Here is a 27,498-nt window from a genome sequence, read left to right on the forward strand (position 1 = left end):
AGCCAATGATGCTCGTAAGGACAGCCTGGTCCTAAGTCATACTCAGTCTGCTCTGACTTGGAGAAGGCAAAGCACAAAGAAAGCCCATGAACATGACAACGGTCCAGCACCCAGAGCCGTCAGAGACGTTGACTGGCCAACTCATGCCCTCCTGCCTCCCCCAGCCCTGACCCAGGACTGACTCCAGAAACCTCAAAGACAAGTAGTAGACTTGACGCCACAGTGACGCAAGCCCTGCTAAGACCCAAGCAAATGCACCTGACTGTGAGCCAGGCCCTGGGTCAGTGCTGGGGAGCCGAGACAAAAACCCAACAATCCCCCTTTCAAGCAACTCACATTCTATCCAAATTCAGACTGATAAAAGATCAAATCCGGAGCAAATCATTGCCATGCAGGAAGATGCATCACGGTCTTTCTTTACATAGAACTTGAAATGCACTCATCTTAAGCATTTAAATGATGATCTGATTTGTAAAAATGTCACTAACTTTACAGAAGAGCATATCTCCATAAAGCAAATCTTCAAGTCTACAGCTACCTGACAGGCAATTTCCTGTGCTTAAAAGGCCAACACTTTTTTACAAATGATGCCCTTTTTCCCAGTACAAATTATTAGCATTTCCCACACCAGGTGGTACATAATACAAAGAGGGGCTCTGTGAGAAAAAAGTTCAGTGACAACACTCTCTTACTGTCTAAAACAGTTAATAAGAAACCTATGTACCCCAAACCCTTTTTACATGTGCTTATTGGGGTACAAAAATGTGAACTGAGGCAGGATTTGTGACTTCTCCAGTTCAGGGAGTGGAGAGGAAGAAGGCACCCTCTGCTGAGGCATCCGACCACCTCTTGGACAGGATCTAGAAGGCCACATGTGCCCATGGTTCCCCACCCTTGTTCTAACCCTTGATTGTGAAATATTCTCTATTAAGTCTATATAACATTGCTTTTGTAAAACAAATACCTGCCCTTTTGTTTTCATCTTTTTTGGTCTAGGAAACTACATTGAGGCTTACCTGATGCGACAGAAGAAAGATTTCTCTTCCATGTAATCCTGGGTGCAAGAATCTATAAATATTAAAAACAATTTTCTTAAGTCACACACTTAGTTAAAAACAAATGAAGAATCTGGGTTTGAAAAGCAGATTTTGCTGACGCATAAAACAGAAAGGTTAGGTTTACACTCTTCTCCCGGGTGTGTCTAAAAATTAAAAGATTCCCTAAATGTGGCCTCACAAAGTGTCCACTGGCCATGTGTCCCACTGAGGCCTTCTGTCTGACCAACATGTCTGGAAAAGGTGCTTCTTGGCCTCACGTCGTCTCCTGGGAAGGGCAGACAGTTGTGGCAGACGTGCAGACTGACGCTCCCGGGTTTTCCCACAAATGCAAGTTACCTCTTACATTCTCTCCCAGCCTCAGTCCTGTCTCTCAGCGGCTCAGGCCTAACACTGGCTTGTGTGTGCTGCCCGTACCCCCCATAACGTGGGGTAATAATGCCTAGAATACAGGCCTGCCTGGAGGACAGCACCCGGATGCCGGAGCTGCTGCTGTCCTCATCGTGCTCACAGAGCTTCCATCACAGCCCTGGTGTTTTCCTTTAGACAATGACCACTGTCCAATAACGTGGAATATACAGAGGACAGAGGCGAGAGGCAGCGAGCCAGCCGCCCACAACAGAGCCCTGCAGGAGGCACCACGAAGCCACCAGCTGGAATTCAGGCCTACCCTCCAACTCCCTGGGGGCCTAAACTCCAACTGCTTCCCTCTGGGTCTCAGTTTCCTCCACTGTTACATGAGGGAACTGGATGCTTTCCAGCTCCTGGGTTCTAAGCCTGTGCTGGCAGCAAGGGAAGGAGCTTCTCATGCATCCCTCTGCCCCAAAGCCTTCAGTCCGTCCTAAGGGGTGGTCCAGGAGCCAAGATGGGAGGGTGCTGCCTCTCTCCCAGGGCTTGCCTCCACTCCTCAGTGACAGGCCGAGGCCCCAGGCTCCTGTCAGCTCATACCCAGTTAGAGAGTTAGAGAACAACATAGTCTTGGCTGGCAATAAAAAGGGCACTTTTCAGTGGGGATAAGGAGATACCGCCTCAGGAAGCCCTGCCACCCTGGGCCCTCTGCCCATCGGGCCCCAATTTGACTCAGGGGGCTCAGGGACACCTTGCTCTGGGCTCTCCCTTTTGATGGACTGGCTGCCAGCTGGGTTGGGCCATCTACCATGCCGGCACCAGAGTGACTGTGGCCTGCAGATGGTGCCACTCTCCACATGTGCTGAGTGAGGCCCTAGGGGTGCCAACGCTTAGGTTCTCCTGGGGACGCGTCCCGTATACAGATAATTCAGTACAAGACAATCTGGGAAGGAGGAAGCCCTGAGAGCCGGGGCACCCAGGAAGGATTCCCAGAGAAGGGAATGCCCAAACTAGGGACCTGAAAACAAGGAGTCTGAGGAGGGGGCTTACATGGGGTGGGAGACGGCAGGTCCAATTCAGCAGAATGCTAGGAGGCCAGCTGCCCAGCCTGGATCAAGTACATAAAAGGGAGGATCAGGAAACAAGCTGGCAAAGCTAGGCTGGCTCCAGATGGCAGAAGGCTTTGAATGCCAGGCTAAGAAGTGTGCGTTTCATCCTGGAGGCAATAGCGATAGGGCCGTAGAGCTCCTGCCTCCATCTCCGAGGAGTAAATAAACACATTTATAAAATAGTCACGTAGCCTCAGAAAGTTTGTGTGCTGGGGAGCAGGGGGCCTTGAACGCTAAAGGGATTTGGATATTTTCCCTTGGGAAATGAGGAGCCAGTGAAGGAGATAAGCCACATTCTGAAATTCGAATCCCACGCTGCATGGCCAGAGCCAGGCCTCCCAAGAGCCTGGGAGGCAGCCCACATCTGCCGCGCTACCACCACCCTTTACCTGAACTCCGTCCCTGCTGACTTCTCAGGGCCCTGGCTACGAGTCTAAATGGACTTATTCCTGACGCCCTCGAACCCTGTTCTCGTGGCCTTGTGTGGCTTGTTTTCTCCTAGAATGAAACCTGGTGGAAAGACTCTGTCCGTCCATCTCTTCCCTCTCCCCACCCCTAATTTACTTTTCTCAGCTAAAGTCACCCAAGACAACCTTAACTTCTCTCTGGTCCCCTTCTGTCAAAGGGAGCTCTAATCTGCCAGCTGGCGGTCCAAGGCAAAGTCAAGGATTTCTAAAACCATGCTCATTCATGGGGAGAGTTGGTGAGTGAAGCCCTCCGTGACGTCCGACTCCTCAGTGTGGCATTTGAGGCCCTCCACAGTCTGTCCCGATCTCCACCAGTCGGGCTTTCTGGAGCTCCTCTTCCCCTCCCTCTCCCCCACCCCCAACCTTTCTGCTGAAGCCTCCTGCTCTTTCTCCTCCTGGCCAGACACTGACGAGCAAAGGGAACTCAGAATCCCCCAAGATTCCGTGTCCGACCCCTCCCCGCTTTGGGGTCCTCCCTCATCAGACTGTGAGCTCCCCGCGGGCAGAGCCCGTCTTGCTTTGCTCTGTGTCCCCAGCATGTGAGCACCAAGCTCAGCACATAGTGAGTGATTCATAAATGCTATTCATTCATCCTTCCCCTCCACAGCCAAGTCCGTGGGGCCAGGGCCGAGAGCCATTCTCCCTTCCGGTCTCCCGCTCTGTCCTCCCCTACATCTGCGGCCCAGACCCCCATCAATGAACCTTCAGGCCTCGCTCCCCCGCGGTGTCCTCCAGGAAGTGTTCCCCAATTCCCACCCCGCCTCGTGCTTCCATGCCTCTCCCTGCCCACATTTTTGGGGAGCTCCTGGCTTTCATCCCACTCTACCCCGGGTCATCTGTACTAGGGTACAGGCCGTCCCGCTGCCTGCCTGCCCCCTCCCCCAGCACCCCTGGGCTGTAACACTCGCTGTCTAAGGCAGGATCTCGGCTTTTTCCTCCCTACGGCACCAATCTTCCCACATCATTTCTGTTAGAGGAGTGACCTGTGCTGGAAGTCCAGCTCCCCTCTGACCCCTGACCCAGGCTGTCTACGGGGTCACTGGACTACCGGCCTCCTGCTCAAGGCAGGCACAGCAGAAGGTCTGCAGGAGCAACTGAGGCCAGCTCCCCGGTGATGGGCTACGACCGTGACGAGACCCCAGACTTACCGGCTCTGCGGCAAACGCGCCAGGCCGGGAGCCGGGACGGGGCTGTGGAGCTGTGGAACACGCTCACGTCACGGGGCGCCAGGAACTCCACGAACTTGGCGTCGTGAAACGTGTCTTTCTTACAGGGAAGAATGGATGCGGCCTGGTCAGAGACGTACACAATCTTTCCAGTAACCAAGGAAACAGCCATAGCAAACATATCCTAGAAAGAAAGGACACGTGAACAACACTACATTTAGAAGAGCAAGGAGCTGACCAATCGCGTCTCAGAACCGTGGTCTGGAGCAGTGGGAGCCGCAGGTCCCCCGCATGTGGCGGTCAGGCAGGACAGCAGCCTTGCCCTCGCACCAGCCCCTGTGAGGGCGTTCAGAGGTCTCACCTCCGGCAGCCTTTTAAAGCATCATCGGGAACGTTTCATACAGCAGCGATGAAGTAATGTCGTGTTAAAACAAACGTGGGGTTTGGGAGGACACGGGGTCTCAGGCCAGAGAACACAGATGCAAAGCCCAGCTCCGCTCTACACGAGTGGAGCTCCCTGGGCCTCAGCCGGACCAGACGGCTTCTAAGGCCCCTCTCTGCTCTAGTTCCTGTGACATCACACTAAAAATTAGCGACAATGCCCAAAAAGTGCCGCTGCATCAACCGATATTCCAGCTGTTAGGGCCACGGTTAGTACCGGCGAAGGAGCAGACACGCCCCAAGAGGACCCCGGCAACTGGCTCTACCCTGAGCTGCTCGATGACCCTGGGTAAGTCCCCTCCCTTCCTCTGGCGGGAGCCGGCTCACTCTGTGCTGACGGCTCCCTCAGGGACATCTTGTGCACGTGATGCTTCCAGGGTCTGTCATTTACTCAGTGGCACTCCCCTGAGAATGAGAGCGCGCCCTCTTTCCCTCCTCATGAGATGCCGTGATTGGCACCGCCCCCCCTGCCCCCCCAGGGAGGAGCTCCTCTGGTCCTCTGGGGACAGACTTTCTCACTCAGAGGCTTTCCAGCGCGCCGGGGCCTGACAGAGCTGGCATCCATGAGTACCTCCCCACCACAATGAGGCACTGAGGGGCTCTGGCACATGCCTTATTCTTTCCTTTTCATTTGGGTGAAATCTTGAAGTCAAACTGGACACAGTCTTAACTTCCCCAAATTTATCACCGTCCTATCGTAAAGTAGACTGGGCTCGGGGGACCGCCAAATCAAATAAGGCGTCCAAACTCCCAATGCGGCGGCCATAAAACGAGATCCCATCATTGGGTGACACTCACCACGTTCTTCATGATGTATTCTGACGTCAGAGTCTCCATTTCCTTGACCGTGTAAGAAGGCACATCCAGAGTGGCTGAGTGGTTTTCACGGGTCATTAAGAGCTGATAATACTCTTCATTAGCTGAAAGGAAAAGGTTTATTGTTTTCCAAAACATAACAAGACCCTCACTGGAAAATGTCACGAGACACTACGTGTCGGGGGAGCACAACATTCTGAAAAGAAGAGGAGAGACACAGAGAGAGAGAGCCCCCGGGGATCCGCACCATCCTGGCCAAGGGCAGATCAAGAACGACCCTGGAGGCAGAGAAGCCAACAGAAGAGTTCTGTAGGCAACGTTTTCTATTTTGCTGTTTTTCTAAAATGCTTTTTCTCCTTCAAAAAAGTAGTAAAGCAGAACGTTTTTGAATGGCCCAAATGCCAGGCCCCTGCTGTGCTGTCCGGAGCTGGTCCCGGTTCTGACGCCTGCTGGTCGGCCAGGCGGGCGGTGCAAAACCGGGCGGGCAGCCCACGGATGGCCGTGCAAAGCCAGCATTGCCTTCCCTCTCCACAGGGCACGCAGGAAGACCTTCCTTCCTAAGGGACCTGGATCGGCCACTTCTCAGGCTAAATGTATACTTCCAAGCACAGAGGAAAGCAAAGCTTTACTGAGAAATGGGAAGAATTTCATTACTTCCCATGGTTACAGAATTCCCGGACCCCAGACTCAAAATGCAGCTGTGTGAGACGGGATCACACAGCGGTCAATCCACTTGGAGCTGGTTTCAGAGAAGTGTTTCCAACGACCACAGACCAGAAGGAGCTTGGATGGTGGGGTGACGGTGGCCAGGGGCCCTTCCTACAACATGGAGCGACTCTGCTCCCGCGGGCCTAGCCCTCCTTGCTCACTAGCGATCACGTCGGCGCATCTCCTCTGGACACATTCCGCCTCCACACTGGCCTGTTACTGTCATGGGCCCTGCCGTCTTCTAAGTCGCCCACCACCTGCAGCTCATATGGGCCGTGTGATCATGACAACTAGCTTTGACTCCCTAAGCCTCAAGTTTTCTCATCTGTTAAATGAGGATAATGATATTGGAAGCATTGACTTTGAAGGGTGGCTGTTAGGATAAAAGAGATGACGTAAGTAAACTGCTTCACGAACAATACAAATGTCACCTATCAGTAATAGGGCTACTTCTGTTTTCAGGACTTCTTTCTTTTCATAAATTGGCAAAAGCAGAGAGATGTTAGACTACTTCAAATTCAAGAACATTTAGTTCAGTATGTAACAAAAATGAAAAAAAAAACTAATTTAATCAGAAAATCACAATTACCATCTGATAAACTTTTAAATCTTATATAGCAAACCTGCTAACTACATGAGTAAAATCAGTTCTGACAACACATTTCTTGTGCTTTTTAAGCTTCAAATGAATGACTATTGCTTATTTCTACTTTTTGATTCTTTTTTTTCCCCAAATTTTGGGGGAATGTTAAAACATTGGAGCTTCAGTCAGAGACTTAAGAAAGAGCTAAGGGGGCCGACCAGTTTTTATTGTCAAAAGCCAATGTCGGGGCAGCTAGGTGGTGCAGTGGATAGAGCTCTGGCCTTGGAGTCAGGAGGACCTGAGTTCGAATGTGGCCTCAGACACTTGACACTTACTAGCTGTGGGACCCTGGGCAAGTCACTTAACCCCAACTGCCTCACAAAAAGCAAAAACAAAACAAAACAAAAAAAAACCCTCATGTTCCAAGTCAAAAAATGAAAAATGAAAACACCACCTGGAAACTGGGCCAAAGAGTAGTGGGGACACTGAGGAGGTGAGTCCACAGGTATCGGCTGACAAGCTCCCAACCCATCTCATTTGGCAGGCAGGCGATCACCTATGACCCCGTCAAAGACCCCAGCAGCTGGAAAGGCTATTTCAGGTCATGCAGCTGCTGAGGGAGACGACAGGGGTTTGGGGACCACCCGAGGCTCAATGCTCCCAAGAGTCCTGGTTTGGGAGCTGGGAAATCAAGGCTGGGGGACCTTGGCCAGGTCATAACCACATCCCCCCCACCCCTGCAGCCTCAGTTTCCTCATATGCAAGATGAAGGGTGTGGTCCAGATTCAAGGTCCTTTCCAGTTCTAGAATACTATGATCCTATTGGAGATTCGAGGCCAGGAGAGAAGATTCCTCGATCAGCAGTCACGTGGTCTTGGATAGGCCACTGCTTGACCCTCCTGGATGCCAAGACCTGTGCTCACTGCTGCAGATCAAGACAAAACCAAAATGATCCCTGCCCTCAGGGGTGGAACCACACACTCAGAAGTGGGTCTGGAGGGGCAAGGAGACTGAGGAGGGAGAGCTCGGACACAGGGGGAGAGGGGGCAGGACAAGGGAAGACGGCAAGGCCGGGGTGGCCCCAGGGCCATCCAGAAGGAAGACAAGGCTTGTGGCAGATGGAGACGGAATCTGAGGGAGGGAATGCCCAGCCCAGAGAAGGCAAGGGAAGGAATCCTGGGTCCAGGGGGGAGAGGAGCTGGCAGCTGGCTTTGGCTGGATGCCCTGGCGAGGTGGAGAAGGGGAGCAGTATATAAACAATGAGGCTGGAAAGATCGATGGAAACCCGGCTGGGGAGAGCCTGAAATGCTGCCAGGGCAGATGGCATCTGATCCAGAGGCACCAGGGAGCCCCCGAAGGGTCCTAAGCAGGGGAGTGACGTGGCCAGGTCTGAGCCTCAGCAGACCACGAAAGGTGAACTGGAAAGGGAAATGATGGAGTCAGGCCATCATAGATTCCAAGCCAAAGGGGCTCCCAGCAGTCCTGGGAGGGGGTGACAATTATGTGAATGGGGGAAGGGGGAAGGACCTGAAGGATGCTGGGGAGGGGGAGACCTGGAAGCTGGGACCTGGGACAGTGAACGAGGCAGCAGCGCAAGTAGAATGTGCGTGTTTCAGGGGGCTGGGCCTGGAGGCCAGGAGACCCACAGAATATTAATATCCACAGAGGCACAGTCCTCCGTCCTCGGAGAGGCAGAGTCCAAATCGGAAGGAAGCTCCCCACTGGCCGAGCAGACCCTCTGGATGCTCTGGTCAGCAGACGACCTTGTCCTAACTGCATCCAGCCTCAGAACATGGCAGAGCCGCCCAAAGCAGACCCACAGTCCCTCCCCCAATCCTCTCCCTAATGGCATGTGGCTAGAGGATGCCAGGACCTCTGTCGATTCACACCACAGGGGTGCAGAGTCACGGCCAGCGAGGAGGACATCGGTATGGACCCGCTGCCCTGGGTGACCGGCTACAAACTGCCCGCGAGGAACACCACAAATGACCGCCAGGGAAGTCTGCTGAGACAACGCCTGGGGCTCGGGAGCCAGGCAGCGACAGTAACGTCCCAACAACAGCAACCACCACCACCACCCCAACGACAACAACGTCCCCACAGCACCAAACACAGCTCGAACAGGCAAGAACCCTGCTGGGGAGGGGGGATTTCTTCTGCTCTGACGCAGCTCCTACAGCCGTCCGGAGCCTCTGACTAAATCGTAACGTACCCGAACGCCCCCAATTCTAAAGTCTCCGTTCAAAACTTGGGTCTTTTATGGTCGAAATCTTTGCCTTAAGAACTCAGCCACTTTTCGGTCTCCCAGGAGCCACCTGGGCCCCAGCGTGGCCTCCTTCACTAACGGGGACGGAGCGGGCTGCTGAACTATATCGTGTGACGAAGCCGTTATTCTGAAACTCGGTTTGAAGCCTTGCTGCTGAAAATCTACAACGTCTACGCAGAAAACCAACGCTGAGTAGACAGACGCCCGCCGCCAGCACGCTTCTTCGGTACCGGAAAGCTCACAAACCACTGTGCACTCACCCCCACGCAGCCCTGGGGTGGGCGGCAAGGAAACGTCTGACCCGAGAACACGCCAGCACGCTAATGAGATGAGTGTGAGACGCTGAAGGCAGATGGACCTTTCTTCAGTCGCTGCGGGTCTTACGCCTCCTCGGGGGCATCATTCTGGGCACCAACTCCCCTCCTCAGCACTACAGACTGCTCCTGAAGGCTCAGGGCAGGGGACGAGGCTGCGCTCTTTCTTTCTAAAAGAAATCTTACTGTCTGATTGTTTTCTTACCACTGACCTAAAAGTCAACAATCTGAGATCGCCTCACCCTTCAGATCCCTTCATTTTTGTTTTAGAAAGAGATCCAAACTCTCATTCTGGAGATATGCCCCCCACACACATGTGCACACACGCACGCACACGCACACGCACACGCACGCACACTCCCCCCCCAAGAATGTCAATACCTTTGATCTGCTTGATGCTGCGAAGGGCGTACTTCAAGGTCGCCAGCATGCTGGGCTTGCCTTTGCTTCTCCTGTCGGGAGGCAGGTGGCCTTTCAGTTCCTTCAACGTTTTGATCAATTCCTTTTGAGTCTTGGCTTTGGCTGACTGTTCACTGCTACGAACGCGAAAGAAAGAAGCCATCAGAGACTCGCTTCTTCCCATTTCCCTGTCTGAGGAGAGGGTCTGTGAACCACTGAGCCCAGAGAGCAATGGTCACTCTCCCACTGAGCTCTGTTTCCCCCTCTCTTCAACAAGTTTTCCAGGCTCAGGTATTGCGGACCCAACCCCACGAAGATTCTGTGGGAAGCCACCCCGTAGATGTTTTGCTGTGGCTTCAGGGAAGCCAAGCGGATTTTTTTTTTTTTTTTTTGCTTTCTAGTAAGGCAATTGGGTTAAGTGATTGGCCCAGGGTCACACAGCTAGTAAGTGTCAAGTGTCTCAGGCTGGATTTGAACTCAGGGCCTCCTGACTCCAAGGCCAGAGCTCTACCCACTGTGCCACCTACCTGCCTCTACTAGTGTGCTTTCTGGCTGCCGTTCAATTTAAGTGGATCAGCTGGGAAAAGCCTCTCCAAAGGGGCGGCTTGTGGAAACTCCAAGGACATGGGAGGAGGGAGGAGGAGGAGGAGGCAGCGGCCAAAGAATGAGTCTAGCCGTGAGAGAGGACCAAGGCAGCGGAATGGTAGGTCCACACTGAAGAATTCTCCCGCCACTAGAGATTAAGAACCTGCTCTTGTCTGGGGGGGCCATAAGGGTGTGAAGCATCAATGGAGTGGAGGACCCGGCCAGTTATACAAAGTGGCCGGAGGCCTCCAACGGATGTAGCAGAACCAGCCGCAGAACGGAGGCCCGGAAGAAGGGGCCACATCCAGAACATGCTCTAAAGAACAGCTCCCTGCGGTGGCTGGCTCCCGAGGAAACCCCTAGCAGAAGCCGATGTGGAGAGAAGTCCCCCATCCCGCCAGGCTGCCAGGTCAGAATGCACAGGAATGAAGGCAGCATTCAGCTCGGCGCTCCTCAGGGACAGGGAAGACCACCCTCCCAAACAAACACACACACCCCACCCCCACCCCCGGGCCTCCGCTGCTTCTAGGTATTTTAAAGACCTAAGCTGAAGGCCTCTAGGTGGCGCAGTGGATAGAGTTCCAGCCTTGGAGTCAGGAGGACTGGAGTTCAAATCTGACCTCAGACACATGACATTTACTAGCTGTGTGACCCTGGGCAAGTCACTTAACCCCGATTGCCTCACGCCTCACCCAAAAAAAAAAAGGAAAAAAAAAGATCTAAGTTGAGAACATTCGAAAAATTAGATTTACCTGCACCCACTGGTGGACGGATTGTGGTCAGAGTTGACAATCATCAGGCTAAAAGCATTTGAACTGCTGGGACATGAAACAGCAATTCAAAATTCAGAACAAATCATATGCTTTTCCCCATACTTCCCCCTCCCCAAGCAAGCGTAAGACTCACATCGGAGGAATACACTTAGAAAGTCGGTAATTAGTAGGGGTGGGGGTGGACCTTAGGTAAGCCACTTAATTTCTGGTCTTCGGTTCCCTCCTTTGTAAAATGAGCTGAATGAACTATGTGATCTTCAATGGAATGGAAAAGCATGTATTAAGCACCTAATGTGTGCTGAGCACTGGGCTACAAACTGAAAGGCTTCCCATTCTATTTGGGGAAATAAGACACAAGGGAGTGCTTATCTTTACAGTAAACAGAAAACCAAAGTGGTCCTTTAGAGTCTGCAGCAGGGTGGGCACGTGGTCATGGCCCACGTGGCCTGCGTCAGCAATGGCAGGAAAGATGTTCTCCGGTAAGGGGCAGGGGGTCTAAAAGTCAGAGCAGACAGGGCATGGGCAGAGCCAGCCATGGGGGCAGAAGGGCGTGACTCTGGGCTCCAACACCTGGTGGAAATGGGGTCCTGGTGTTTGGGAGGAGGACAGGAAGCGGGCCTTCTCCTCCTGCTGCCACCCGGGGCCCCGGGCCTGAGAAGGGCCCCGAAACCAAGAACCAGACCTCTTGTGGCTCTCGGGGGACTCCACCAACATGGAGGAATCTTTCCCATTTTCGTCAGAGTCGTTGCCAGGAGACTCCCGCCCACTGAAGTCATTCTCATTAGCTTCATTTCCACTGGATCCGCTGCTCATCTCGATGTCTTCTTGGAGGGCGGCCGCGTTCGGCCTCGGCTCTCTCTGACCTTCGGTTCCACTACGACGGTCAGAAGCCAGTTCGGAACATTCGTTCATCCTGTCCCCCTGAAGGAAGCCAGCTGAAAAGGAAAACATCGTTTTTCAAGGAATGAATGAATTAATGAATGTCTAACTGCTGCTGAGTGATAGAATGGAGCCTGCTTAAAACACTTTTTACTTCACCATATATAAATATATATAATATATATTATACATGTTAACTAATTATAAGTATGTTTAAATTACACATTATTATATATAAAAACACATTTCATTAAAGGAAACTAATCATAGCTCAGTCACAAGGCTATTATCATTCTCTCTACTTTTACTAAAGAATATGAATCCTAATCCTTTATGATCTGGCTAATTAGCACAGCGTTGACACCAGAAGTATCTGCCTTGGTTTAGGGAGGTTTATAATCTTTATTCACAAAAACAATGGTGGCTAGAGATAATAATAATAATGATGATGATGATGATAATAATGCTTCCTCGATTCCTATTTTCAATCAGCCAATCAATGGAGTGAGTTCAGAAACCCAGAACTGCAATAGGGTGAAGCTGGAAATGAAAGAGGGGCAAATAAAAATTTGAACAGAGCAACAGTAAATTATTCAACAAAAACTACAAAAACTCATAGGTATGAATGAAACTTCTAGGACAATCAAACAGTATCAATTAAATATGTTCTGAAAAAATAGATGCAATCTATTATCTGAAATGCTACAATTTTGTTTCTCATAAACCAAGACTGAAACTTTCTTTTAGGTCATAGGAAAAAGGCGGGGAAATAAACTTTTAAATTCAAAACTGACAGTTAAAACATATGCACTCTATTCTAAATAAACTAATGAAAAATGCTGGCAATATTTAGCTAAGCAGTTGATGCTCCAACTAGCCCCCTTTTCAATTTTGTTCCCAAAGAGATTGGATCCTCCACGGTCACAATAGCGGGCTGCCTCGCAGCACACACTACATGTTTTTTAAAAGTCCGTATCTTGGCAGCAATGTGTCTTCTCCTTACAGTTAGCCACAAAAGTCAGCAAAGAAAAATCTGTGAAAAAGCTGAAAAGCAAAGGAATATAATCCTCACCAGCAGCTCCGTGACCACCAGAACACCAAGGGGGGAAATCAAATCAACTTTAAAGGAAGAAAAATGTGAGTATTTTAAATTAAAAACACTCTGTTCTTACCTAGAAATTAGACTCTGCTATAGGTGACCCTAAACTCTTTATTAAAGTATCTATGAATAATAATAATAACACTTGCATAGCACTTACTATGCGACAAGCACCGTGCTAATCACTTTACAAATATCTCATTTGATCTTTGAAACAACTCAATGAGAAGGTGCTATTATTATCCCCATTTTAGAGTTGAGGAAACAGAGGCAAACATAGGTGAACTGACTTGCCCAGGATCACTCAGCCAGTAAGGGTTTGAGGCTGGTTTTGAACTCAGGCCTTCCTCACTCCAAGCCTAGTGGTCTATCCATTGTACCACCCAGCTGCCTCCAATAAAATGGAAACTGAATTTTCTATTATAACTTAACATTTAAGAGGGAAGCCTGCTCCACACACACACACACACACACACACACACACACACACACACACGTTCTGCCATTTGTGAGTCCTCACAGTCCTCTGGAAGTAGAAAGAGCAACTTTCATTACAGAAGAGGAACATTTGGCTACAGGTGTTAGCGATGGCCCTACAGAGGCATTTTTTCTGTTCTGAGCCAACGGCTCTGAGCCATTGTCATCAGGGCAGAGCTGACCCCCAACAACCCCTTTGAAAAGGCCAACCTGGGGGAGATGGGCACCCCTGAACTAATGCCCATACCCCAGTGTCTCCTTCCTTTAGCCCTCCCACCAAGGGTACCCGTGGGCACCAGCAATAAAGTGAATGCCTCTCCATAGATGCCAGGGTTCCGGTGGCCCCACCACCAGGCCTTGAGGAAGGCCTGGGACCATGCTTTGTTATGCAACAAAGAATCCTTGTGGGCTTCAGTCCTTTGGAAAAAGCACTGGGGTGACAGCCAGGAATGCAATCTTGGACAACTAGCTGTGTGACCCCAGACAAGTCCGGTGATTTCTGCACCTGTAACAGCCCAAAGCAAGTGAAAACCTCCAACCCAACAGACACCAAGCCCTCAGATACTAGTCTGTCAGCACCAAATGCTTTCCTGGCACCGAGTTAGTGTCCTTAATAGTGTTAAAAGTACTGGAAATGCAAGTTTGTAAAATACACTCTATTAATCATTTAATGGAGAATCTGCCAGGGTAAAAAGAATTCCATTTCAATTCAACAAGCCTTCACTAAGTACCCAGTACATGATCTCACTTTCTGGTCTTTAAGGAGCTCACCAGCCAGCAGTAAGTTCTGACCCATGCTGAGACAGAGTACTTACTAACTAGCACTGAAGGAAATGCAAAAACACAACACCCCAAACTCAGGCTGACCAGTGGTTTCAGCTGGAGACACAAGTCAGTTTGTGCTGTGGATTTGCTGAGGCCATGACCAGTTGGAGCAGGGTACCACTGAGGTTAAGGTGAGTCACAGCCATCCACTGCTCTCTGAGCTAGAGCTGGCCACCTCCCTGACGGGTGCCCTGAGGGAAAGGGTCCTCTGTGAAAGTCTCAGCATGGCCTGGTACTACTGCCGTTATTGGAAAAGCACTTTGATGCCGCTAAACAAGCATTTACTAAGCCCCTATAATGAACATGACACATTGTTGGTGAGAGAGACAGAAACGCCAACGTAACAGCCCTGGACCTCGAGGAGCTGAAGGGATACCGTGTGGACGCAGGGAAACACGAGAGTGCTGATAACCTGAGAGGCACTCGAGGAAAGGCTTCCAGCGGGTGCTGGCACTTCCGCTGTACTCTGAAGGATGCTCACGATCCTACAAAGCACACATGAGGAGGGACTGTCTTCCAGACATGGGAGAACTGCTCAAAGGTTCTAGGGTGCACAGGGGACATTGAGGAGGTTAATCTGAATGGCGCCTGTGTGCAGAAATGGGGAATGGGCCTAGAAAGGTGGGTGGGAGCCATACTGTGGGGAATTTTAACCACCAAGCTGAGGGTTTTGTATTTCATTCTAAAGCCAACATGGGACCCTGAATGTTTTAATAATGGGCTGACATGGTCATATTTGGGTTGCTGGTGTCACTATAACTATCATGTGGCAGATGGGAGGGATGGGACTAGAGGCCAGACAGGAGGTAAGAGTCCAAATCAGGCTACAGGCTGGAGAAGTGGGGAGAAGGGGACGGATGGCAAGCAGAGTTACCAGTACGGCAACTGGTGGGACATGGGGGATGTCTGACTCTAAGGCTGTTATCTGGGAAGGATGGTGGTGCCATGGCAAGAAGCTGCGAAGCTGGAGGGCTGGGGAGAAATTCTGTTCTGGAAATGCTAGCCTGAGGTGACTGTGCATCAGAGGGAGATGTCCAAGAGGCAGTCAGCTGTTCATTTGGAACTGAAGAAGTTCATTTGGAATTGTAGTTCGGAAGAGAGATTAGGGACAGATAGATACCCTGGGAGGCGTCTACACAAAGATGGGGAAAGACCATAGAGAGAGGAGAAGATCTTGGGCATGGTCTTCTGTAAGAGCATGACTGATGACCTTTCCAGAGGCATGATCAAACAGACTCCACTGGAAACACATAAATGCCAGAGTGGCTACCACTGCTGACTCCCACTTCCCTGTAGCTGGCCCAAATCTGGTGTTTAATGCTACCGATTTGAGCACCATGACATCTCTCTGATCTGATTCCTCTTGTCTACTTAGGCCGCCGCCATCTCACACTGGCCAAAACAACTGGTTCCTCCAGGAAGGGAGGGCATTTTTAGCTCACGTCTATGTTGTGTACAAAGTTCAAGAGACATAGTTTCTGGGTAATTAATCATTTTATTAATTATGCTAGAGAATAATTAATAAAAGGATGGTCATTTGGTTGTCTCTCCCTAACTAAAGACCTCTCATGGAACCTACTCAACACTTATATGCCTTTGGAAGAGCAGGTGTTCCTGAGGGTGGAAAACAACTCTGATTGGTTAGCAAATAATGAGAGAATGAATATCATAATGAAGGTGGGCTTGTTCTCATGAGGGTCTAGGAGATATGACTCTGATCACTCAGTCTCAACAAAAGAGACTTATCTATTGACCTATACCACCCTGTAGAGGGTAATCTAGACAAAAGGGGGAATCCACTTCCACCCTGACTCAAAAACAACAGGCCAGAATCCACTGATTCACCTAAACCCGAATTTCTTTGCCTTTCAATCAGATCTAAGTTTTCCATCTCATTATCAGCAGCACTTCACAGGCTGCCTGAACAACCTACAGGGGTTGATTTCTGAATGAGGAAATAGAAAAGGGGAAAAACCTTAGTCCTAATTCAATAATTGGTTATTAACATAAGAGAGAAATAATCATTTCTCTCATGTCCTTCTGACATTGACAGTATAAGGAGACCCGAGTCTGCACCCAGGCTACGCTACTGACTAGCTGTGTGGTCTCAGAAGTTCAGGTTCCTCTTCTGCAAGATGGAGAATGAGCCTTTGAGAACATAATGAGAAGTGATTGTGTCTCTTTATTAACCTATATACAATGTATCAAAATGTTTTTTGCGATCTCTTTAATAACTAAATTGCACATATGTAATGTTTACTCCTTTAGATTTTATTGAACTTTAATATTAACAGATATTTAATTTTTTATCCCCATAAAATGTTACACGTGACCAATACTACCTATAAGTCTGTTTCCCTAAACATTAGCTACATAAAATAAAAGTATCTGTCCAGGACACATGCTGCACACACACGTGGGCTACAGACTGTCCATGCAACAGCCTGTCATTCTTCAGCCTCTTAATCTCCCACGTAGTTGGGCCAAAGTCTTTAGCGTGATGCTGGCCCTCACTGAGGAGGCTAGGCCAGGTTGTGGGGCTCAGGGCCATCAGTGCAGCGGCCCAGATGGCCTCAGCCCCTGTGGGAAATCCCTCCTCTTCAAACAAAGAGCATTTATTGAAATCTTCCTGGACACCAGGCACTGGGCTGGGGGGCAGAAATACAAAGATAAAAATGAAATGCTTTCTTGCCACAAGTGAAAAGTGACCAGACCTTTGATAGCATATTCATGGACAAGTTTATAGAAATGCATATCAAATAACAAAGTAATTTTGGGGAGGCAGACACTGGTGGGGGGGCACACAAGCTGAGCTTGGGAGGCAAAGGTCAGGGATGAAAGCATTCCAGGTATGCGAAATTAAAATTGGCATCAAGGTCCTTTCCTTCATTCACTTCCCACTTTCTGGAATCAATAATTTGTTCATATAGGTCAAGGTGGACCCGCTTTCATTGCATCCCCAAACTTTTTCTCAGCCTTATTCTTTCTTGTAGCTCGGTATAAATTTTGACCCTTACCCTAACGAGCCTGCTCGTTATGGGTTAAGACACAATTTCACTTGGTGATCTCGCCCAGGCTCGCCATCCTTCCGATTCCTGGACCAGAGGCAGACGTCATGGTGGACAGGGCTGAGGCTTCTGGCTAGTCTACCCATCTTGGAACTCTCAGATTCATTCCTCTTGCATCGTATTTTCCAGACTACTTTCCCCAGACCTCACTTACCTCCACCTTCATGTTGGTTTAATTTGCAGGGTCTTATCAAATTCTTCATGGGATTTCTCTCTCCATCTCTCTCTCTCTCTCTCTCTCTCTCTCTCTCTCTCTCTCTCTCTCTCTCCCTCTCTCTCTCTCTCCCTCTCTCTCTCTCTGTGTCTCTCTCTTCATTCTCTACAAAGGAAGATGATATAGATGCTGGAATTATTTTCAAGGGGCTCTTTCTGCAGAGACTTCTAGTGCACATGGCTCCATGACATGAAGAAGCATCCCACAAAATCACATTTCTTGTTGCCTTGGGATGTACCAGGAATTCTCCTCTGCCTCTAGCCTGGAGGCATCTGTTTCCATCTCCTACTGTCACCTGGTCCCAGCTCATTTATGCCAAGAATGTCCCGACTGCACCAATTCACTTCCTCTAGGAGCATGTACCAGATCTCAGGTCAGTAGACCAGGCTTGCCCCCTGCGTGTGCTCAGATCTAAGTTCACACTAAGAGATGGTCTTAACACTGGGTGGTTCTCAGTCCCTTCTTTCTTTGGTTTCTACTCCTGGTAACTCTGGGGTGCCAGCCAAGGCTGATAGCTGCTTTGCCTTTTCCTCTAGGTCACCGGCTGCCAGCTCTACGGATGACACCGACTCGTGGTCTCAGAAGCAGATAAAGAGCTGGCCTTGTGCTGGCAGAGCCTTCCAGGGCCGCGGGGTCGCATTCCAGCTGCCGCGGGCCTCCCGAGGAGAGCCGTCTCCGTAAGCTGGCTCCCTGAATACAGAAGATGCTTTCTAGATGTTTGTAGAGTCGATAAGGGAGGCGTCACGATGTAGCACAGAAACCGGCTTCTGGAGCTTTTTTCCAACATGTTGAAGCTTTTCAAAATTGCTTTTCTCCAACTAGAAATCTGTGTATAATCCTGGCAACAGGCTGCTTGTTTTCCAAAGCTGAGTTCAGCTAAATACAGAGACACGCATCCCCGGTAGCCTGTCTGAGAAAAAGTCCACTGATGATATTTTAAATAGTCCCCATTCCTAAAAGCAAGTTTAAAGACACAAAAAACTTTCTTAGTAAATTAAAGCCTTGTTTATATTCTCACAGTCCCACTGTGTAGGGCTCAAACTCTGTCCATTTTAACCTGCCAGGACTTTTCCTGACATGGCCACAGTGACGGGGACTCTTCTGTCCAGATCTTCACGGTGTGATGTGTCATGAAGGCAGACCACGATTTAATCGGGAATAGTTTCCTTAGTTTTGATTTTTTTCTTATCAAAATGCTACCATCAACACTTGTTGAGCAGCTGATCACTTGACTGGTCCAAGATGAGGCATCCCTCCACGCCCACATGAGTAAAAGCCAAACACTGGAATATCAGACATGACCTGGTCAAGTGGTCACAGCTGCAGTCAACTCTTTCATGGGCCAGTGCACACACAAGCAATGCGAATGTCTAAAGGCACAGACAAAATTAGGAGAAGATTCTAGGCCCAAACGTTTCGCCTGGTAATTCCAGAAGCTGCGGCACAGCAGAAAAACGAATGGATTTAGGTCCAAATTTCAGCTCTTTCCCCCATTAGCTACGGGACTGTGGGCAAGTCAAGTGTCCTTTCTCAGTCACACACTGGCAATGACTGCCCAGGATCACAGGTGAGAACGTACAGGAAGCACTTTACAAAGCGGCTGGTGCACATCCCAAGGTCGTCAGCCCTAGTCTACTCCCATCAGGAACGTCCTTCTGTTGACCAGCCCCACTCTTTGCACTGAGCCGTGGCTGGCTTTACACTTTTCTGTGGCCCTTCTACATTGTTATGCATGTGGAAGAGGGATTTGTGTGCCATAGCTCCCTCTAAACTCCATGAGGGTACACGCCGTGTCTTACTAAGCCTGGCACGGTTCTCCTTTGCCAGCGCTATGCTCTGCCCAAAGCAAGCACTTACTATCCATGTGTGGAAGATGGTGTTGCTTCAGAAGCCCTGAAGGGGCCAGCCGGGGTGTCGCTTGCCAGCCCTCCAGCCCCCTTAGGAGTGCTGGGGGTGGCACTACTTGCTCCAAGGAGCCTCTCCATCCTCCTCCGAATTTCTCCCATTGCCCCTCAGAGAGGTCGGGGAAACTGGACTTCACCCCATGAGGAAGGAGCCTTCCTGAAGCTATGGCCCCAAATGGTGTGCCCGGAAATTTGTGGCAGTTTCTTGACAAAGAAGAAAGGCCGGGAGGGAGAAAGGAGGAGAGAGAACTCAGTCTGGGGTCAGAAGACATGGATTTGGGTCCCAACCCTGCTCTTTACCATCTCATGGGCTTGGGCAGGACACACGGCTGAGCCTTCATTTTGTCACCTGTAAAATGAGCCCCAGCATTCTCACCCGTGATAATACTTCTACTGACCCCTAAGGGCTGTTGTGAGGTTCAAATGGGAGAATGGGAAGGAGGTAGAGCTCTGTCCACTGCACGGGACACATCGCCTGCTGGTTCCTGGCTCTGCTGTTGGCTTCTCACCAAACTTACTGTCTCTGGCACTAAGAGGGAAGAGTCAACGGGAGCTGGGGCTGACCGTCCTACTCCACCACACTCCTAAATCCTCCTCCAGGAGAGTGACAAGAAATCCTCTTGGGAAGGCCGAGAAAGCCCCAAGGAGGGGGAGCTACGGATGGGCCTGAAGAAAGGGGCTTTGAGAGCGAACTCTGCCCCCTGAGGTGACCTTTCCACGCTGGTGACGCCGGGCGGCTCTCAGCCTTTCCGAGCCCCACTTACCTCCCCCTTTGCTTCCTTTGTCATGGGGTGGCTGTGAGGAAAGGACTTTACCAAAGCTTCATAACCGGGAACCTCGATGATGAGGATAATCATTACTCCTCTCACAATCACTAATCTAATAAGGAGAGGCAGCCTGGCTTGGTGACATCGGACAACGGGTTTAACCTTTCAGCAGCAACCTGGCGTGGCCCACGTCACAGGAGAGCCTGATCTGCAATTAGCAGGGAGTCCCCTACATGAAGGGAATGGCACCCCAAGGCCAAAGCAAGCCAAATGAATAAAGAGACGAAAGCAAAAGGCCGTTACCAGTTTTAAGATAACAGGGGTATGCCTCTTAAAAGTTTATTTAATGGAAAGTTAAAAAAAACCAAAAAACACCCAACTTAACACTAATGAACGATGGAAAAATAAACTTACCACTTCGGAGAAAATGGACAAGGAATGTCTCGATAAGTCACCAGTACAATTCTGTGTTTGAAGCTCCAAAGGCCAAAACTGTTAGAGAGCTACCTATAAGAAAAATGTTAAACTTCCATGAGCATTTTTTCCTTTAACAAGCCTTTATAGGTGCTTGTGTAAGTAACACTTTCCTCGACATTCTGGGAGATGCCAAAGACAAGACATCGCCTCTTCACTGCCCTAGAAGGCCTCCAGCACAACCTTTAAGAAAGGCTGAGTGCCAGAGTGACGGGAGCCCTAGACCCATGTTGGTTCTGATGTGGCCACTATTTGACCTCTGGCCTCTGGGGATCTCAGTTTCCCTGTCTGTCAAAACAAAAGACTGGGCTGCCTGATTTCCAAGGCTCCTTCTAACACCATGATTTGTTTCTTTACAAAGCAACACAAATGAGTTTGTGGTGACTGAGCTTAAGCTGTAAATCTCTGTGGGAACAATGACAGAGTCAACTTCTCTCCATCTTGTCCATGAGAACAGCAAGCGATGTTATCAAAAGTTGTGCTGATTCATTCCCTTCACCCAACAGTTCAGTAACTGTCCGAAAAGGAAAGGTAACAGTGGTTCTTGAGAAAGCCAGGCCAGCTCTAGAGGGACATCCAGATTTACTGAGGAAGAAGAAAGTGACATGGTCAGACTTGTGCTTCACAAACCACCCTTGGGCAGCTCGATGGAGGATGGATTGGGAGGGAAGCCTGGAGGCAGGGAACCTAGTGAGGAGGCCACAGAGAAACGAACCAGACAAAGGGTGGCATCTGTGTGAGGGAAGCAAAGGGGACAGGTATGAGAGATGTAGAGACAGAAATGCCCTGACCCCGAGAGGAAGGGGGAGAAAGGAGAGGGGATGTCAATGACTGTCAATGATGGGTCAGAGCACTGCTAAAGGTGGGCCAAAGAAGGGTCTGACTCTCAAACCAGGAGTCCGCTTTGCACTCTACCCTGAACAATGGCGCGATTAACCTCAGGGCGTCTCAGACTAGGTAGTTCTCTCTCCAAGCACCAAGCCCTGAAATCGCATCTTGGGTTTTGAATGGCCTTCCTGTGTCTGGGGGCTCTCCTGGTATCTTCTGGACAGCAGCTTTAGTTTCCAGCCTCTGCTTAAAATTGTTCTATTTTCCCTAACAAGACAGAGTATTCATCCAGGAGAAAATCCCTCACTTCTTCCAGGAGTAATGACAAAACATTTTATGTGGAAACATTTAGCACACAACATCAGATTTGAAGACAAGCCATAGTCCTTCTTTTTCTAAGATCTGCTGGCAACTACTTCACCCACAACTGTTCTCAAAATCCTAGGCCCAAATCCCCCGACTGTCAGAAGGTGGAGGACGGACAAATGGAACGGCTTGGAGGAGGTCACCCATCGTCTCCGAGGCACGGGACTCATGTAGGTGTTCACGGTTGTTCACGGTACCTTTAGCCTAGGGTGCCGACCTTGTTGTCATTAATATTGAGATCGCTGTAGTTCAGTAGAATTGGTTACCTTGGCAATCCTGTGTATTTCATTTTATGAATTTAAAAATGTGATTCTGAGAAGAGCTCCCTAGGCTTCCCCAGAACACAAAACAGGTTAAGAACCCTGCCAGCCCTGCTCTGGGGAGAAAACAGAAGCAAGGAGCACATTCAAAGTTGCCCAAACCAATTTCCTATGGCTCCAGATGCTCCTTCTCCTCCATAAACCCTTCTGATAGTTTCACGCTGAACAAGGAAAAAAGAGCAGCAGCTTCTTCAGACCCTCTAATAGAGCACTTGGAGGCAACTGTACACGAAGGCGATAGAAAGAAGGAAATGAAAGAATCCCCCCCTTCAAGGTCCATTTCCATAGAAAAACCAATTCAATCTGCATCCTGCCCTGTCACCATTACCGCCCAGAATGCGGGCAGAGAAACAGCGGCCTGTCCTCAGGTCTTACGGAGACTGCCTCCATCCTAAGCCAGTCTACTCTAAGCCGACAGGAGTCAGATTGGGGCTCGCTGGGAATCAACGCCGTTCTCTCCCCTTTCCCACTCTTTAGTTCATCTCTCTCTCCTCCCAAAATTCTTAAAAGGACTTTGCCACATACACCCTCCTGACCTCCCTCGTGCCTAATCAAACGCTCCCTTCCCTTCAAGCCCCACCTGCCAACTCCTAGAGTTCAGTAACCCTTCCCGGAGTCTAGAGGATCCAGCAGAGAAAAGAAATGGTCCAAAAGAAAAGAACAGTGGAGCAAAGCTAGATGTTTTTTCCTTCTACCTCAAAATTTAAAATTATAAAAGTAAATCCATTTAGTAAGTTTGCAATCCGTGTACAAGGAAACAGTACTTTAAACTTTCTATACCTAATGGGATCATGTTATGTCCAAAGTACAGAATATTTTTATGTTGCTAAATTAACGAGGTGAGTTTAGAATTAGACAATCTTACAGTGACTTCCCCACTAATGAGCGAACAATAATAACAACAATACTGATGATGATAACGTGAGCAAACGTGCACCCCAGCCTTCAAGACTCGTAAAGCGCTCTGCACAGCCCTCATATGATTCTCACGACAAGGAAACAGGAAGGAAGTCATTATTTGGAATCCCTAGCCCCCAGCTGCCACATGAGAGCCCCTTAGATACTGGAAGAGAATCCTTGTCTGCTTTTAGCATTATCCTCTCCAGGCTAAGTGACAATAATGATGGGGGAGGGGGAAGGGAAGGGAAGAAGCATTTATTAAGAGTGCCTACTGTGCGCTAGACACTGCACTGAGTGCTTCACAAACATCTCACCTGATCCTCACAACAGCCTTGGGAGTTCAGTGCTTTTATCCCCATTTTAGAGATATGGAAACTCAGGCTGAGGGATGTTAAATGATGTGCTCAGAGTCCCATAGCTAATAAGTGTCTGAGGCTGGATTGGAACTCGGGTCTTGCTGACTCTGAGCCCAGGGCTCTAGGCACTGCACCACCAAGCTGCTCGATCATTGCATGGCAAATTTCCTGAAAAGGGCCAGGGTCTCCCATTGCATCCTGGGCCATCTCTAGTGGTCCCGATGAGTATCTGGCCACTGGGACCCAGATGGCTCTGGAGGAGAAAGGTGAGGCTGGTGACCTTGCACAGTCCTCCCTCACTCAAATAAAAGTCAATTGCAAGTCATGTCATCATCTCCCTGATGTCATGGTCCTCTTCAAGAACAAAACACAAGCCATCGGAGACATAATGACATAGACTGAAGGGTCCTTGACCTCAGAGTGCTTACACTGTACTGGGAGGATACATCAGTACGAGGAAGACAGAGGTGGAAGGGAGACCAGGGAGGGGGAATGGGAGGGTTGCGCTGGGCCCCTGAGCTGAAACTTAAAGAAAGCCAAGAATTCTAAAAGGAGGGAATGAGAAGGCAGCCTTCCAGGCCTGGAGACATTGAGCCATTTTGTGCAAATGCATGAAATTAAGAGAGAACAATTAATCTCCCCTGCCTAAAACCTTGTTTAAACCCTAGAAGAGGAGTATGACTTAAGTCTACAAAGGTAGGTGGGAGCCCAGAATATGGAGGGCCCAATGCCAAGGGAAGGAGGTCAGAGCATGGGGAGCCACAGAAGGTTTCTGAGCAGAAGAGTGACTCAGTCAGACCTGTCTGTACCTGAGGAAGACGGTCCTTGGTAGCTGTGAGGAAGATGGACTGCAGAAGAGATAGAATGGAAACAAGACGACAAATGAGAAGGCGATGATGGTCGACCAGAGAAGAGGCACCTGATGAGGGCCTGTCTGCCCTTGTGTGGTGCCTGGCAAGGGGACAGACCCGAGGGACATGATGTGATGCTGGAACTGCTGGGAGGAGGGGAAGGAGAGGGCAAGCTTAGAACACACCTCTGGAATTATGAGTCTGGGGGGCAAGGAACCTAGGCAGTCTTGGGGGAGATAGGGCCAGAGGTCAGTTGTGGACAGGTTGGGTCTGAGGTGCCTGGGGGAACCCTACAGAGGACACACAGCAGCGGCTGTGGACGTGTGACCAGTGACTGGAAGAAGGAGGAGATAGCTGAACCCATGGCAACCGATGGCATCCTTCGAAGAGACTGGCACGAGGCTTTCTGGAAGCCGCTCAGAGCATGCTGCCATCGTGATCTTTGGTACTAACACCACTAGGAGGGTCCTATCAACCTAGGCTTGTTCTAATCTCCCAAGGTGGGTTTTATTTCTTCAACAGAGGGGTATCACATGGGTACCTACAGACCAAGACCATTTAATTTTGAGGAAAAGTCTTTTGCAAATAGAAGGTAAAGCAGACATGACAAACCATAATGAAAACGTGCTCATTCTAGTCTATTTGGGACTAGCTTTAGTTAGCGTCTTGGACTCTGTAAGAAGATGTCAAAGGAGTATCACCTTCTATTAAAGACGGAACAAAAGACAGAAGCCAAGATCCAACCAAAACATTCACAGTGGCATTCTTTGTGGTGGCAAAGAACTGGCAATAATGTGGGTCTCCATCAATTGGGGAATGGGTTTTTTTTAAAAAGCCAACCCGTAGTACAGAATGGAAGGGAATATTAGGGTGCAGTTAGAAATGATGACCGTGAGAAGCTCAGCGCAACATGGGACGAGTTTGTATGAACTGATATAGGGCAAAATAAGCAGAACCAAGAAAATGACCCACACAAGGACTCCAAGACAAATGAGAAAAGAGCGCTAGGAAGTTAGCCCCTCCCCCAGCAGGAGGGGCGGGGCCTCCGGGAGGAGAAAGCTGAGGGCACCCGCATCCCATGGCTCTGTCTTTGGGTTTTGGTTTTTGTCACAAAGGGGCGATGGGGTGGGGAGGGGATAGGGAGGCTCCCGCTCAACAGAAAAATCCTGATGAAATAATCCAAGACATTAATAAAATACTCCTACTTTCCAAAGAGCAAATAACCAAGAGTAAAAATTCCAAAGCTGTTTAGGTATCTGAGATCCCCCCATCTCGTCATCTCTCCCTCCGGCTCCTATCTCTTGTCCTTCTTCTCTTTAGACTCCCACAGGAGGGTGGTGGTCAGAGGAAGAGGAAGGCAGCCAGGCTGCACACCCGGGGACCCTGGACGTGGGGGCCAGGCAAAGCTGTGATCAGAAGAGCATGCACACAACCGAGCACTTTGGGGAGAAGCCCAGGGGGCCTCCACAGTCCAGGGGAGGCAAACCCTTCCTGAGATCGCCCTTCCGTATCCTGTGGAAGTAAACAAACAGAACTTCCCCGTGGCAACGCTGGGGTAACAAAGGAAACTCTCGACACCCCTGAACCCTAGCGGCCAGAGGAGCGCCTAGAGGTCTGTGCACGCTCCGTTCCCAGGCTCCCCCGCGCCAGGGCAGCCTTTGCAGACAACGCTGGGTCCACAGCACCAAGCAGGCAGGCATCCTGCTACCCAGCCTTCCTGGTGTGCTCTCGGGGGTTCTGGCTGGGCCCAGCTCTGGCCCTCTTCCAGCTGAGCCTTGTGGGCCGGGGCCAGGGCCCAGCTGTCCTTTCAGAACAGAAGAGGTCTGCTCTAAATGATGTCTCGCACTCACCCCCCATCCTTCCATTTCCGACGCCTACATCTTATGTGTACGCTGCTCCCCAGGAAGAATAAAACTTCCCTGAAGGCAACAAGGGGCTGGGGGGTTTGCCGCTCCTTCTGTCCCTGGGCTCTGCTCAGTGCCAGACACACAGTAGGCACCTAATAAATGCTTGTAGACTAGAGAGGAATAAGTGAGGAGCTGGACAGTAGATAAATACAGGTTGCCCCTGGATCGCGATGATTTTGAAGGTGTTAAAAATGTCTTCTCACTTTTCTTCCAGGCTGTCCAAGTTGCTATCTACATGCTGACCTACAGCTGACCTACAGCAGCCCATCACAGACCTGATTTCTGATGCACGGCAGCCTTAGAACCCAGATAAGCAAGGTGTGCTAAAGCATCAGAGAGGGCCAGAGACAGGGCACGATTCTGAGGGTCCCTCCTTCGGAGTGCAGGGAACAGGGAGTGGGAGTGGTCTAAGAGCTTGCAAGGGAGAACGTTCTGGTGGACTGAGGCGATGCTGCAGCCTTGGGGGAAGCCGGCCAACACCTGCTCTCTGGATGTCCTCCGACCAACCCCCTGGGGAGGAGATGGGACTGTGGTGCCACCTACTGGCCAAACCTGACAGTGCACAAATCGGTACCCGAGGCCTTCCTGGCAAGGGGCTAGCTAGCTCGTCAACAACTGTGCTGTGGGGCAGGCCTGAGCACAACCTAGGCCCCGTGGTGGCTGCTATTGCTACATCAGCTCCTCCTGGACCGTCTGGAACCCCCAGCACATGCACAGGCAGCCTCCACCACTCCTTGTCAATCACACATGTAAGGAAAGGAAAAAGCATCCTTGCTCTCAAGAAACTGACGTTCTGCCGTGGAATAACTTCATCATGGAAACGGCGTGTGTGTGTGTGTGTGTGTGTGTGCGTGTGATGTGTGTTCATACACATGTGTGTGAGAAAATTCAAGGAAGAAACTGTTCATGTGTATACACATAGGTATACATACAGAGAGACACATACAAATAACCTGGGGAGGAAACTGTGTGTGTGTTCATGTGTGTATACATACACATACATGAAAATTCAAGGAGGAAACTGTGCTGTGTATTTATGTGTATATATGTATATAGACACACAGAGACACACACAAAATAACCTGAGGAAACTTTGTATTAATATGTGTTCATGCATGTATACATATATACACTTATATAATAAGATAACCAGAGGAGGAAACAGTGTGCGGTTGTGCGTGTGTGAATGTGTGTATACATATGCATACATGCATGAAAATTTGAGGAGGAAAC

The 27,498-nt window shown here is 49.8% G+C and overlaps 1 protein-coding gene across 2 annotated transcripts in view; it reads right to left on the reverse strand.

Moving 5' to 3' along the window:
• PER2 (period circadian regulator 2) overlaps positions 1–27,498 on the reverse strand; it is a 61,324-nt gene that overhangs the window by 29,599 nt on the left and 4,227 nt on the right. The window contains exons 2-8 of one of the 2 annotated variants that reach the window (XM_027875261.1): positions 20,678–20,770; positions 11,713–11,965; positions 11,010–11,072; positions 9,655–9,809; positions 5,385–5,506; positions 4,128–4,329; positions 1,017–1,068 (exon numbers count right to left, since the gene is read on the reverse strand). In XM_027875261.1, coding sequence (XP_027731062.1) covers positions 1,017–1,068; positions 4,128–4,329; positions 5,385–5,506; positions 9,655–9,809; positions 11,010–11,072; positions 11,713–11,942 — 824 coding nt within the window. In that variant the 5' untranslated portion in view covers positions 11,943–11,965; positions 20,678–20,770. Of the gene's footprint in view, positions 1–1,016; positions 1,069–4,127; positions 4,330–5,384; positions 5,507–9,654; positions 9,810–11,009; positions 11,076–11,712; positions 11,966–20,677; positions 20,771–27,498 lie in introns of both variants that reach the window. The other variant, XM_027875260.1, reaches the window with a different exon arrangement.

This window comes from Vombatus ursinus, unplaced genomic scaffold (genome assembly GCF_900497805.2).
Source record: "Vombatus ursinus unplaced genomic scaffold, bare-nosed wombat genome assembly UNPS02014808.1, whole genome shotgun sequence".
NCBI classification, from domain to species: domain Eukaryota; kingdom Metazoa; phylum Chordata; class Mammalia; order Diprotodontia; family Vombatidae; genus Vombatus; species Vombatus ursinus.